General features: G+C 36.0%; 2 protein-coding genes across 6 annotated transcripts in view; one reads left to right on the forward strand and one right to left on the reverse strand.

Moving 5' to 3' along the window:
- JMJD1C (jumonji domain containing 1C) overlaps positions 1 to 14,900 on the reverse strand; it is a 314,373-nt gene that overhangs the window by 18,975 nt on the left and 280,498 nt on the right. For 4 of the 5 annotated variants that reach the window (XM_033406071.2, XM_033406067.2, XM_033406070.2 and 1 more), the window contains 7 exons: positions 9,813 to 10,014; positions 6,874 to 7,088; positions 5,797 to 5,949; positions 3,130 to 3,219; positions 2,021 to 2,148; positions 1,622 to 1,835; positions 895 to 1,109 (listed from right to left, as the gene is read on the reverse strand). In XM_033406071.2, the coding sequence (XP_033261962.1) occupies positions 895 to 1,109; positions 1,622 to 1,835; positions 2,021 to 2,148; positions 3,130 to 3,219; positions 5,797 to 5,949; positions 6,874 to 7,088; positions 9,813 to 10,014 (1,217 nt within the window). The remainder of the gene's footprint in view (positions 1 to 894; positions 1,110 to 1,621; positions 1,836 to 2,020; positions 2,149 to 3,129; positions 3,220 to 5,796; positions 5,950 to 6,873; positions 7,089 to 9,812; positions 10,015 to 14,900) is intronic. The other variant, XM_033406069.2, reaches the window with a different exon arrangement.
- Positions 662 to 14,900, forward strand: part of REEP3 (receptor accessory protein 3) — a 393,590-nt gene continuing 379,351 nt past the window's right edge. Inside the window, exon 1 of the mRNA XM_049697203.1 lies at positions 662 to 666. The gene's annotated coding sequence lies outside the window, so the exon portion shown is untranslated. The remainder of the gene's footprint in view (positions 667 to 14,900) is intronic.

A 14,900-nucleotide genomic window follows, 5' to 3' on the forward strand; every position in this document is an offset into this window, starting at 1 on the left:
GGGAAATGATTACATTTGGAAACTTTTGTTTTTATTTACTATTACATAACAAGCAACCAACACAAACAATATATCTGGCTTCAAGAATCATGTCATTGTGGCTTCCCTGGTGGCGCAGTGGTTGGGAGTCCGCCTGCCGGTGCAGAGGACAGGGTTCGTGCCCCGGTCCGGGAGAATCCCACGTGCCGCTGTGCGGCTGGGCCCGTGAGCCATGGCTGCTGAGCCTGCGCGTCTGGAGCCTGTGCTCCGCAACGGGAGAGGCCACAGCGGTGAGAGGCCCGCGTACCGCAAAAAAAAAAGAATCATGTCAATGGATATGGATCTCTAGTCCCTACACTATTCCTGACAGTGGGAAGCAGAAGTAGGGTGGTCTCCATGTGAGAAACCGCCGGATCTGCAGAAACTAGAAGTGTGGTCTTCCTGTTATATCGTTTTAGGATTGGGGCAGAGGGAACAAATAGGTATACTCTCCCAAATACTTTTAAAAGCCACTAAAAATTTGTGTCTACCTATGCAATTTTTGTTTTTATTTTTTTTTAATTTTTTTGGTGAATCATTAAAGCAAAAATTGATGTCTAAATATTTTAAGTAACAAAACATTCACATCTATGTCATTCCCTGCCCGCCCCCCCTCCCCCAACTAGATACCAAATTCTGAAGGAGTATGTTAGGACTCTTTTGGAATCAAAATGCCCCTCTGCAACCCTTTTCACCTGGGAAAAGAACAAAATCTCTGGCTTTTAAGTTATGAGAATTATAATGCAAATAGGAACATGCTTAGTAATTTGGTATATTTGATTTCATGTGCATCTATTCATTGTGTAGTTCACAGCCAAGACCCCAAATCTAAATTTAAGGCCCATATGAAATCCAAAAATCTGGCATCTCACTCACGGGGGTTCCCATTGAATAAACTGGTGCAAAGGCAATGCCAGCATCTGTAGAACCCACACGTAGCTTGCCAGCTGTTGTGGTCAGCAAATCTCGTAATGTTGAGCCTTGTTCATTATTCTGGGACACAGGAGGTGATGTTCTGCTATTGGGAGAATCAGGGTTGTCTTGTTCTCTCTCTTCTTTAATTTGCTTTTCAAGGGCAAATTCTTTGTTTTCTGAAATAAAACATTTTACAAAATTCACATAAAATTAAACATGCTGCTAAAGTACAGACAAAGCTGGCATCCTACATTTTACAGTGAGAGATGAAAACTGTAGCACTAGTCATTTATTCACCTGAACACAGACCAGAGGATGGGTTAGATCCTTCAGGAGTCAAATAGTTTGAATATGAAAAGGCCTTCCTCAGTGTTTTAGACATGTAGGTGAGTTTGTACCTGTCACAAAGGAAAAATGCTATAGCTAAGACGGGGAGAAAGTGTAGGTAAAGTTACAAATCTATCGCCCTGGTGGCTTTATTGATACGCTCATCTACAGATGATTCTGTAACTAACTTTGATAAGATCACAGGAAGTCGAGTTCCTACTAAGAAAAGACAAATGTTAAAACCTAAGCCACAATGAGAGCAAAAGACAAAAGTAAACTGTTCTAATTGAACAGTAGTACGTTAATGTATAATACTACACTGTTGATTACAATTCTCTATTAGATAATAAACTAGGCTTACCTTTTTTTTCCTCTCTGGCCTTTTGCTCTGCAAGATCTGCTAACCAGTGCAGTGGCGACTGGGATTCTGGAGGAGTTAACTTGCTGTCTGTGCTTACATCACTCTCTGGGCTGCTGTTGCCATTACCCTCTGGCTTCTGAGGGGTATTTTGCTGCTGAGACTCAGGCATGCACAGAGAAATTTTATTACTGTGATTAAGAACATTCTGTAAAACCTACAAAGGTAGAACAGTTGAATTTTTAAAATACTATTTCTTCAATTATTCAGAGTTAAAAAATAGAGGTTACATTTATACAGTAACACAGGAAACGTAATTTATAAAACACAAGTCCTAAATTGGATTTCAAATATCAAAGCTGATTAACCATGAATTTTATTTGAATAGAGATTTTTACTCACTTGAGACACACCATTCATAGCAGAAAAATTTCCAACTTGTATATTCTGTTTGTTAGTACAATGACAATGGGATTTAATACCATATTTTTCTCTAAGAGTGTGCATCGCATCTAGAAGATCTGTCAAAACTACAAAATATAATGGTTAATAAAAAGATCATCACTAGTTGTTAAGATTATAAAAATTTTTTCTTTTTCTTGTGGAGGTTTTCTGTGCCTTTTCAACTTTTTCTTCCATTTTTTCCTTCATCCCTTCCATCTATTTCAGGTTTGATCAATCAACCAAATTCATGTTCTCTATTCTTTTCTTTACCTCTATAATTAAAAATCATTATGCTCAAAAAAACAAAAAAAAAGTAGAATAACCTGTAATAAATACATCTAATATGCTTTTTCATTACACTCTGGTCTCCCCGCCCCACGACCCCCCTTTCTCTGGCTGCGTGGTGTGGCTTGTGGGATCTTAGTTCCCCGTCTAGGGGTCAAACCTGTGCCCCCTGCAGTGGAAGCGTGGAGTCCTAACCACTGGACTGCCAGAGAATTCCCAGTTTTCCCCTTCTAAAATGGTTCCTCCAAGGCTTTCTTCATCACTAGGTCTGGGCTTATCCTGCGAACTTTATTACACAGAGGATTCTTAGAACAGAGCAATAACAATTCAAGATTACATAAACCTTACCACTTCTTTCTACTACTATTGACATACTTCTAAGTAATCTAGAACAACAAAGACCTGTTACACTACTAAGTCAATAATGTATATTTAGGGCTTCCCTGGTGGCTCAGTGGTTAAGTATCCGCCCGCCAGTGCAGGGGACACGGATTCGAGCCCTGGCCCGGGAAGATCCCACATGTCGCGGAACAACTAAGCCCAAGTGCCACAACTACTGAGCCTGCGCTCTAGAGCCCGTGAGCCACAACTACTGAGCCCGAGTGCCACAAGTACTGAAGCCTGCGTGCCTAGAGCCCGTGCTGTGCAACAAGAGAAGCCACTGCAATGAGAAGCCTGTGCACTGTAACCCGGAGTAGCCCCCACTCGCCACAACTAGAGAAAGCCTGCACACAGCAACGAAGACCCACTGCAGCCAAAAAATAATTTATATTTATACTTACCAGAACCAGGTATAATTTGAGTTGGCATTAAATGTTTGTGATCATGAGGCTGTCCCTTCACACACTTCATCCAAGCATACAGTTCTTTATCTGTAAGATAGTAACATATGTACTTTTATATTAGTCATGGTTTTAGAATTATAAAATTGATGGCTTACATATAAAGAGTTTAGCAATTATGTAAAATGTCAATGGTAGGTTTCATATGTTTGCTTCTTAAAAAAAAAAAAACAGTTCCACTCTTCTGAGAATTTTATAAAAACATGATACAAAACAGATACAATGTTACTAGCCTTTTCTAAAATGACCGTTCTTTAGTCTCATTAATGTATTAGTCACCTCAATCTTCCCTGTAGCTAATTTTTTACTCTTAACTATTTGTGCCAAACAGGGCTTTTGCCTGATCTTAGCACATTAGACTCATAAGTTTGAGGCTACTGCCAACTCATTTTTTTCTAATGGGTCAAAGACACGAACTGTCACAAGACATGTGAAAAGCCTCAACTTGATAAGACAGTATTTAATTGCTATTACTGCAATAAGGCTCCATACCTGGAAGAGTCGATGTATTAAGGCATAGCATGCGGCATATCATACAAAGGAAAAATATTCAATACCTTGATCTCAAGGACATCTTCTTCTATAAATTTAATGATATAGATAACTACTTATCTATGACGTGGCTGTAAGAGCTTCAGTAAGTATCAAAAAGGTCATTAAATTCAGCATAAAAAATCTAGAACTATTTCATGAAAAGTTTCAGAGGAAATAAAATTCAAATCTAGCCTAAAACTGGTTTTCTTTAAAAGCGTTCTGACTTTCCCTACAAAACCTACATAGTAACTTGTAAATGTTCTCTAACTAGTTATATTTTAGACACTAGGTTTAGTTACCACTAATATAAAGCTATAACCTAGTCAATGTGAGCTTATTACAATATTTATCAGTGAAATAATATATATATATATATATATATAAAACATAGAATACAACTCAAGGCATATAGGTTATACTTAAAAAAACAATATGGTGACTGACAGGCTATACTTTAAAAATTAACAGTACTATGATAACTGACAGCAACACAACTATTAGGTTTATTATGCATACCCTATCTTGTTTAAAAAAGAAGTCATGCTTATATATGCATACAATATAACAAAATATAATACATTAAAATTAATTTCTTTTTAATTTGGCAAAGGGAAAATGAAAGTAACATAGAACCAGTAAAAAGGAATGAAGTTTTATAACACTGCAGCTAGTTCTTCTATCAACCAAAAATATCCAAATAGATTTTTAGGGTTTTGAAGATATTTAACTGCCTAAAATGCATTCCTTATTATGGTTTTACATTTTACTCATGTATCTTTTGCATATCACAGAAACAACTAGCTGTAGATGCTCTCCCGCTTGCTCAAGTCTCTTTGGTAAACGCTGGGTGTACAAGAAAAAGGGTTAGAAAGGGCCAAGTTTTAGTAATCCTATCAGTGGAAAAGATACTGATGGCTAAATCATGGTTCATCTATCTGACATACTACTTTGAAAAAGAGCTGCCTGGAATGAAAATGACATTCACTGTTTTTAGATACTGAATAAATAGCCTATCACTAAACATGATTTTACTTCTAATACTTCCACAGTTTGAATCCTCTCATTAAGACTTTACCCCCAAACCTTCAGGTTACCAGTATTTACGTAAGCTACTTCCTTAACTGCCTTGGATGAACTTCTTCTAAAACACTTGTACCATGACAAAAGGTACAGTTAGTTACTTTCTTTTTAAACTATTATCTTCCAAATGTATTAACATGAAGAACACTGTTTTGTGCCATTTTACTTCTCTAGAAATTAGAAATAATCATTTCAAAGGATGTTTTCATATATAATAAAGACTTCTTCATTTTCTAACTAGTGGATAAATGGTGCTAGCGGTAGCATATTCTTGAACATTTGGATTTAAACTTTATGGACCAATTTTTAGAAAAATCAATTCACCCTAGTTAAGTATGCAATTGTGACTTATGTGTTTGACTGTATAATTAACAGCTTCTGGGGCTTCCCCGGTGGCGGAGTGGTTGAGAATCTGCCTGCTAATGCAGGGGACACGGGTTCGAGCCCTGGTCTGGGAGGATTCCACATGCCGCGGAGCAACTAGGCCCGTGAGCCACAACTACTGAGCCTGCGCGTCTGGAGCCTGTGCTCCGCAACAAGAGAGGCCTCGATAGGGAAGGGCCCATGCACCGCGATGAAGAGTGGCCCCCGCTTGCCACAACTAGAGAAAGCCCTCGCACAGAAACGAAGACCCAACACAGCCAAAATAAATAAATTAACAGGTTCTATAAGACACTTCAGGCTGTGACACAGTGGAATCTGAAAGCTGCAAAGCCTAACCTAAATTTGGGCCGCATTAATCTGATTGAGATGAGAGAGTGGATCTACTAATCAGGCTAAAAAGATGTAGATGCAGTTTTATTGTAGAAAATCTGGCTATTTTAATAAACTGTGGTTAACTCATCCTTTTTTAAACATAAGCTTCATAAAACTTCCTTAATGTAATATATTCATCATTAAGGAAGGTAGGGAAAAAAACTCACCTAATTCATCTAATTTTCCAGATGAGTGGTCCTAAAAAAAAATTTCAATTTATATGAAGTTACAACTAACCTCTAGAACTCTTCCTTTCCTTTGCCTTGTAACAATCTAAGCAGACCACAAATCCACATTTTTGACAAACCCAATGAATGTTAAACAATGTTGCTTCACACGCATCACACATCTCCCGGACTCCTCTCACTGCTCTTTTCCAGGCAATTTTGGCTGAAATACAGGGAAATAAAAATTTAAAGGCAAACATGCTCTCTTCCATACAATTTTCACTGAAATGCACAAAAACAAAAATTTAAAGGCGAACCAAAAACTTTGAAGGATTTATTAATTAACAATCAAGAGCAGATTTCTTGATATAACTAATAATTCTCTTCAGAAGACTTACATCTAATGGAGGGTTTCTCAATCCTGGCGCCCTTGATATTTGGATGAATAATTCTCTTTTGTGGGTGGCTACCCTGCACAGTGGCATCTGGGGCTCCACCTATAGATGCTAATTCTCTATATCCCCAACACCTTTCAGTTATGCAACCAAAAATGTCTTGAGTCATTGCAAAATGTCCCCTGGGGGACAAACTACTGACTTAAGGTATGGGAAGGAAAAGAAGCTAACATTTTGAGCACCTAGTATGTTAGGTGCTTTACTTAGTGAATATAACATAACTACTTTAAAAACAAACCTACGAGGTAGTTATCATTCCCATTTCATACAGTTAAACAAGGAATAAAGTTGAGATACAAATGTAAGTCTATCTAACTCCAAAGACTGTGATGAATCACACGAGATAAAAAGCTTAAATAATTGGGATGGATTATGTCTTTACATGGCAAATGCTGAAGTTTCCCAATTTCACATCCAAAGTGTCTATCGTGCTCAGTTATGTCATAATGGCAGAAATACCAAAATGCTATTGTAATTTCACAAATTGCTAATCCAATTCAACCTCAGTTGGAAAATATGTTACCTTAATTACATATAGGTACATTTGCACATAAAAGTATCATTATCAAAATTAAAAGTAAACAAGCCTCGGTAAGATTAAGGACTTCTCCCACAGATAAAACATATTCCAAAGAGAAATTCTTAAAATAAAATGTGAATAGTTGCATGTTCTAAGTATTTAACTTCCTTACCATCCTTTTTCACCCAGGACAAAGCTGTTTTTTCAGACGTTACTAACTGACAGAACTTATCACCTATTATATCCAAGATGTATTTTGAAGTTTCTATGTCTACTTCATCATCTTCATAATTTTCATGTGTCCATAGACTCATAGCTTCATCATCATATTGGTCAGGAGAAGAGAAGCCATCTATTCTAACCACTCCATTTTTACTAAAAGACAATCTGAAACATTAAAACATAAAAGCATTAGATAACAAGATAGAAGTCCAGGTTTTAAAAGCTGTAAATGTATAATTAATTTATATTTTTATATTACATTATAAATATATAAATTTACAATTAAAAAACATGAAAATAGAGTGGTTGTTTATATATACAAACTTTATTAATAAAATTTAACCAACTTTTGACTCCCATAGTGCTACACAAATGGCAATGCAGTGGCACCAATTTTAGGTAAAATCTTATTTCTTGAAATAACCTATCACTTATACTTAACTATTTAACTCCAGTCAAATGGAAACTGTCCAAGTGTTTCATGAGGAAAAGAGTTAAAATGTTGGCCAAATGCTGCCTTGAGCAATGCAGTTATTTTATACATAATCTAAGCCAGCACCCTCTAAAGTTGAAAATACCATAAATCACCTTAAGACTCACTGAGATTAAAAAAAAAAAAAAATGCTGAATTAAAAAATACATTTTCTTGGGCTTCCCTGGTGGCGCAGTGGTTAAGAATCTGCATGCCAATGCAGGAGACACCGGTTCAAGCCCTGGTCCAGGATGATCCCACATGCCGCGGAGCAATGAAGCCCGTGTGCCACAACTACTGAGGCCTGCGCGCCTAGAGCCTGTGCTCCGCGTCAAGAGAAGCCACCGCAATGAGAAGCCTGCACACCGCAACAAAGAGTAGCCCCCGCTCGCCGCAACTGGAGAAAGCCTGTGCGTAGCAACGAAGACCCAATGCAGCCAAAAATAAATAAAAAACAAAAAAACCCCATCTTCCTCACTAATTAAAATGACACTTCATTGACATGATTTGGAGGAACAAGATTGAAATTCTTAATAGTATATTAGGAACTCAATTACTGTGCTTACTTCCTTCTCTTACTTGTGATATCCAATTCATGTAACCACTCAATTCAGAGAAGTTTAAGGTAAATGGAAGGAAAAATTGCCATTCTCCTACAGGCTGACGGTTATTTCTCAACTGTCTTTGAACTTACTCTTTACTCTCAAAGAGGGGATATCAGAAGTACATTACAAATCAGCCTGTATTTTTCAAATGGACAATACCAACAACATTCCTTTTACCACTTCTTCCTATACCTTTATTACCTTTCCCTCTTTTTCTTAAAAAAAAAAAAATTTCTCCTTTCATGACAACCCATCATCTTATTTCAGCTTTGTATTATGTCTACCTTTCCTTCCTTAAAACTTTCCCAAAGGTTTTCTTATCTCTTCAAACCTACTTTCCTTCTGCTTCCTTTTCCACCTTTTCTGTACTTCCATGTGGACTACCTTCTATAGCTATTCTTTGAAGTTGTTTGTCCTTTGGGGATTGTTGGCTAGAAAAACCATGAAGTAAAGAAGAATGTTCTGTTTCTGCCAATACATATTTTTGGGGTCTCTACTGGGCCACCAGCATAGTACATTTATTTGTCACAGCAAAGTGCCTCGTAACTTCTTAGGAAGAAGATGATGATGATTAGAAAAATAATTGCAGGCAGCATCACAGGTGCATTCCATATACATGCTTGGTACTATGCTAAGAACTCTGTGTACTTTGTTCTCATTTCATCGTCATGAAATCTCTGTGAGGTAGGTACCACTATCATTCATATTATGCAGATGAGACAGGCTTAGCTGTAGTCCTACTACAGTTAATAAAGTCACACAGGAACTAAGGACAGAGCTGGAACCAAAATCCAGGAATGACTGATTCTAGAATCTGAGAAATTAACTAGTTTCTACTGGCTGGGTTACCGGAGAAGCCCATAACAACTATTAAGTTGTTTTTATATTCACCACAAAACCTGTGAAATGTGACGTGCTACTAACAAATCCTTCTTGTCATTTTATAACTCATATTTTTATAGCTACATATGTTTAACAGAAGTATAGGTATCTATACTCCAATAAAAATAAAAACAAAATTTTAAAAAAACCCAAAATGGGCTTCCCTGGTGGTGCAGTGATCAAGAATCCACCTGCCAACGCAGGGGACACGGGTTCGAGCCCTGGTCCGGGAAGATCCCACGTGCTGCAGAGCAACTAAGCCCGTGCGCCACAACTACTGAGCCTGTGCTCTAGAGCCCGCGAGCCATAACTACTTAAGCCCGCACGCTTAGAGCCTGTGCTCTGCAACAAGAGAAGCCACCGCAATGAGAAGCCTGCGCACTGCAATGAAGATTAACCCCTGCTCACCACAACTAGAGAAGGCCGGCACACAGCAACAAAGACTCAATGCAGCAAAAAATAAATAAATTAAAAAAAAACAAAACAAAACCCTAAGTATGGGTATCTGTAATGCAACATACTGACTTTAGTTTAATGCCTAGATTGTTTACCCAGATATATAGACTTTTATTGTGGCTAATGCACAGATATAAATGTGACATTGTTTTGTTTTACATAAATAAAAAAAAAACTTAAACTGCTGTTTCCTATAATTTAGAAAAAATACTAACATTTTCTCATTAAGGAATAATAAATCTCTTAGAAGAGAAAGGTCATATGAAAACAAGTAGCAGTGTGAATATGAATTTAGTCTAACAGTTAAACCTATTGTTAAATTTGGCACACAAAAAGTTTAGTGTCTTTTTATAATGCTTCAGAAACACAGAGGCTCAAAGCCTCATTCCCACCTCCAAAAAACCCTCAGAATGACAGTACAATTTCCAATATCCTATCACCGTATTTTCCCCCAATTACCTATTTTCAACTTACCGTCTAAAGTAGTAAAATCTACAAAACACTGGTGAGTGAGTGAGTTCTTCTCCCTTCTTACTCCGAATAAGTCTACATTCTCGGCACTTTTGCAAATTAGGCCCTATCTCACAGCAGGAGTCATCCTGTAAAAAGGATTCCCCAGTTTGCTTCAGCTTCTTGACTTTACGCCAGTCTTTTAATACTGAACGAGGGATGCCAGCTGTAAAAGCAGTAGGAAGGTATTAGCAAGATTATAACTTTTTAGAAAGGTAAACTCCTTGAGATAATATTCAAATCAATTAAAGATCACTGAGAATAAAGGCAAAAAAAACCCAGTTCAAGTCAATTACACAACTGTGATCATATATTGAGATTGTAGAAAAGAGATTATATTATAGTTCAAGGTACTCATTAATAACTAAAAAGTCCACAGCAGCATTTCTATTTACTATTCTACTAACCAAATGAACTCTTAATGTCAGCATAATGGAAATGCAGATGTAAGTAAATTTTCCAGCTGACTGAAATCTTCACATACTCAATATTCATATTTGTACAGTAGCAAACATGATAATCATTCATTTTCTTTGTAAATCTATAGATAAAAATGCAGCTCTTCTACACAGAAATTTGTTATATGTAGGAGGAGGCTCTTTTAAGATGCACAGGAAGGACCTAAAGACCAAAAGTTAATACTTCTAGAAACTACAGTCTAGTTTCAATATATTTATATTGTTTTGAAATACTTAATCTGATTCTCCAAAGGTAAATGTGGATCGAGACAAATTTCGATTTTATCACACTATATTTGTGGGAAGAGGAGCTAAGATTTTTCTCCTAATATCTCTCCCTTACTATAATGCCCTCCATTTGGTATCAATATTTGATAGAAGCAGTATCTTTTAGAAAAATCAAAGGGTTTGAAGGATGTAAAAGAAAAAAGCCAATATTAACCTGCCTGTCTTTATTGATGGTATAAAGAAAAAAGGCATCAGAGAAGTCTAAAGAAAAACAAAACTCAAACGCACTATACAATTTAATACTTGCAGGAAAAAAATTAATATATGTACTATACTCTGCATCATTGCTCCATCACGTTCATTAACTTGAACTTAATTGTTGTAATAACACGGGCTCAAGTAATCAGTCATCTATAGAGCAGCAAGAACTCAAAACATTATATTGTACATACGTTAAATGTAGCCTATTCAATTTTTAAAAATATATTCACTTAAAAGCACGTTGGGACAAGCAAGTATTTGTTGACACCTATCAGTGTACTTACACTGCCCATACTTATGTAGCTATATGCCAGACCTGAGATTTACATAGTTTGTTATTTCTATCATGTTGAATGAATAAATTGTATTTCCTACCCTTGTGTTTACTAATCATACCCATTTTGCCGATCAGAGGCAGTTCAAATGTTCTCCTGAGATTATATAATTCTTGCAGAAGATACAGCAGAACTCTTGTTCTGAGCTCTCACTGTCAACTTACCTGTTGATAGCATACGTAGTACAATCACAGCAAGATCACATACATCTTAACACAGGAAGTGCTGTGTTTAAATTCCAGGGTGGCCCATGTGAAATAGGTTCCAGTTATTAAGCACTTCTATGACTGCTGCCTGATTCTTTTACAATTACATATTCTCCCCTCTTCTTTCTCTAATTTAGGGCAAGGAGCCATTTGGCTTAATCCACTAGAGAAACATGTATGTGGGCACACATACCACTTATGGAATAAAAATGTTTCCAGAAGGCTTGTGTAAAATGTTTGTTATTTCCTCCACTGTGTGTAAGACACGTTTCTCCTATGGACTGTATAAAAAATTCAGAGCTTCTTGAAGTCAGAATGAACAACAGTAGTACATTGCTGATAAATCTTTATTTGTTATATTACTTCCAATCATTTATTTACTTTTTTATCTGTTACACTAGAATAAACTAAATGAAATCTTTCTATTTAGACTAGAAAACGACCATTAACCAATATGCTTTTACATTCCAGACAATGGAACAGTTCCAAGAGTATGGATAACCATACTACTGTGAACAATCTAAATAGTATTATAAAGAAAGAACCAGGCATTTCAAAGCAACTCTCAGTTCTGTGACATGAAATGGACACTTAGACCTTTTTTTTTAAATGAATGAATAAATTATAAAGATATGAAGGTCCAGGTCATGTAGACTGTTTTTGATATTATGTTTTTTGCTTCTAGACTAGGCCAAACATGACTATGCCTAACCTCTTTTACGAATTTTACTGTAATATTATTTGTACAATAAATAAAATAAAACTCCATTTTTCAATTCTATATATATAATTTACTGGTAACATCTAAAATCTAAAAGTTTGAGATTTAGACACTTAGTCAACGAAAAATACCTAACTCAATGGATATTTCTTCTTCCTTTATACCAGAAGAACATTTTCAACCTTAGTTCTCTATCAGTAAATCCTCAAAGCAGCTGCTCTAGCAACAGAAAACTGAGGAAGAAAATAAGAGAAAAATACATGCTAACCTTTAACCTCTGATATTTTTTGAGATATAGAAATGAACTCTGCTAACAGTTAAACCACTGATTTTGTGTGTCACAGGACTTACATTTAAATCTGATGGGAAATTTCAGTACATAAAATGATGTAAAAAACTAGTCGCGAAAAAGCATCCAACTTTTAATTATCAGTAACAAAAGGCAGCAGATATGAAGATTTTCTAAAACAGCAGATAAAGCAAATTCTATTGTACCTGGCTTTAGAATGTACTAAAAACTATGATATGCGTATTTGTGTAATAATTATACATGTATAATAGTCTATGCAATCATATTACATTCTCTAAGTGCAGACTTAACTCTTTTCGATTGACTATGACTGATGACAACCCCAATGAACATTAAAAGGATAAAGATCATATTTAATCCATGAGGGAGATAATCCACTCAGGTTTAGAACTTATGAACTCCCAATTTAGAGAACTTTTCTAAATAGCCCAGAACAAAAGCAAGTCAACTCTGCCCATAATTAATAGATGGCATTTAATAGTCACTTAATATTACTTTGGACTTGGGAGTAAATGGGACTTAAAATAGCCTGTCTGATGCTAAGTGTTATTCACTATGTAGGGGAGATTTGACTAAGCATTACAACTTGGAGGGGGAAGTGCTGATTCCAGTCTTTGTCTTAAAACCTACTTGGGAACATGTACATACACAGTCTCAAAACGAAAACAGAATATGTACTTCATTAAGAGTTAATTTTATAAATTTAACTTCTCAAGAATATTCTAAGTATTAAAAGCTGGAAGAGTCCTATTTCTGTTTTCTGTAAGTTTAACTCCAGTATTTGAATACTCGACACCAAAAGAAATGTTTTGTGAAACAAAAGAGAAACAATTATTGACCACACTAAGCTTCTTGAATTCACTGGGGAAGTAAGCAGAACACATTACAACACAGTATGCAATCCAACACTCAAATAAATGGCACGTATCCTGTATCCTTCGTTGTCAATCTCCCTCTTTCTTTCTTCTTACTATGTTTGCATTTCAGTCTGTCAGCCTGTCTCTAGTTGAGCTTGTTTTCCTTTGTTCACTTTCTGACTGTCCTTTTCTACGATTCCATCCTCCTGTTTTTCTCTCCTTCACTTTGCCTCTGGTTTCCACACAGGCATGTGGGAAAAACCTCATTCAGTAAAAAGGCCCAAATAAGAGCCTTCAAGCATCCAAATGCTTGTTACAGTACGTCTTGAATGTCCACATTGTCACAGATATTTCATATATTGTATGTGGATGAATACATGGATATAGTGAAACTATTAACTGCTTTCTGCCTTGTGCAACATACCTAAAAAAAAATAAGCAAACTGAGAAAAACTACTTCTAGAGTAAAAACATACAGAAATACTTTATAGTGAATATTACTGGCAAGTATCACTTATTCTGCCCTGTTGTAGCCACAAATGAAATATAAATATCAGTTTTGAAACTTTTACTTATTATGTAAGTTCTTCTTGAATATAGAAATGAACAAACAAAACCACCAATCCCGTTTATTTAACTTTTACCCGCTGTTAAGGACTGCTTGAATGAGTAGCATTATTAGTTAAATAGAAGGTAATTTCATTGTTTTCTTTTCTTCCTTTCTTTTTTTTTTTTTAAGTTTTCAATTTTTCTCCAGATGACAAAGGGTGAAATATGGGCTACATCCACACTACTTTGAAGTAGTTCTCTTCTAAAAGTGGGACTTCAAGGAAGGTTTTGTGAATAGGAATTCTTTTTCAACTATTATCTTGTTACAGGTAAATAGCTAATACAGGCATACCTCGGAGATAGTGTGGGTTCAGTTTCAGACCACCACCATAAAGTACACAAATTTTCTTGTTTCCCAGTGCACATAAAAGTTAGGTTTACACTATAATGCAGTCTATTAAGTGTGCAACAGCATTATGTCTAAAAAACTATGCATGTACTTTAATTTAAAAATGGTTTATTGCTGAAACAGGCTAACCAACATCTCAGCCTTCAGTGAGTTGTAGTCTTTTTTCAATAGTATGAGTCGTAATCTTTTTTCAATAGTAACATCAAAGGCCACTGATTACAGACCACCAAAAGAAATATTATACCGTAACGACGGAAAAGTCTGAATTACCAAAATACGACAGAGACATGAAGTGAGCAAATGCTGTTGGAAAAATGGTGCCGACAGACTTTCCTGACACAGGGTTGCCGCAAACCTTCAATTTGTTTAAAAAAAAAAGACAATATCTGGAAAGCACAATAAAACAAGGTATGCCTGTATTAGAAATCCACTTTTAGTGTATAGCTATAACTGCCTTTTGACAATTTTTAGAAATGGTCAAAATTCTGAGTAACTACTAAATTACACACTGGGGTTTTGCCAACCTGAGTGCTATGTAAAACCATATTTCTACAAGTCTCTTGAAAATGGAGAAATATTGATAGGTCTTCTCTCATTTCCTCTTATAGGGTACTTGTAGAAATGAAGTCAATGAGCACATACATTACACCAGGGCATACAAATGAAGTCAAAGATGCCTTTAAGCTCTCTAAGTTTTAGAGAACACCATCATTATTGC

This window comes from Orcinus orca, chromosome 14 (genome assembly GCF_937001465.1).
Source record: "Orcinus orca chromosome 14, mOrcOrc1.1, whole genome shotgun sequence".
NCBI lineage: Eukaryota > Metazoa > Chordata > Mammalia > Artiodactyla > Delphinidae > Orcinus > Orcinus orca.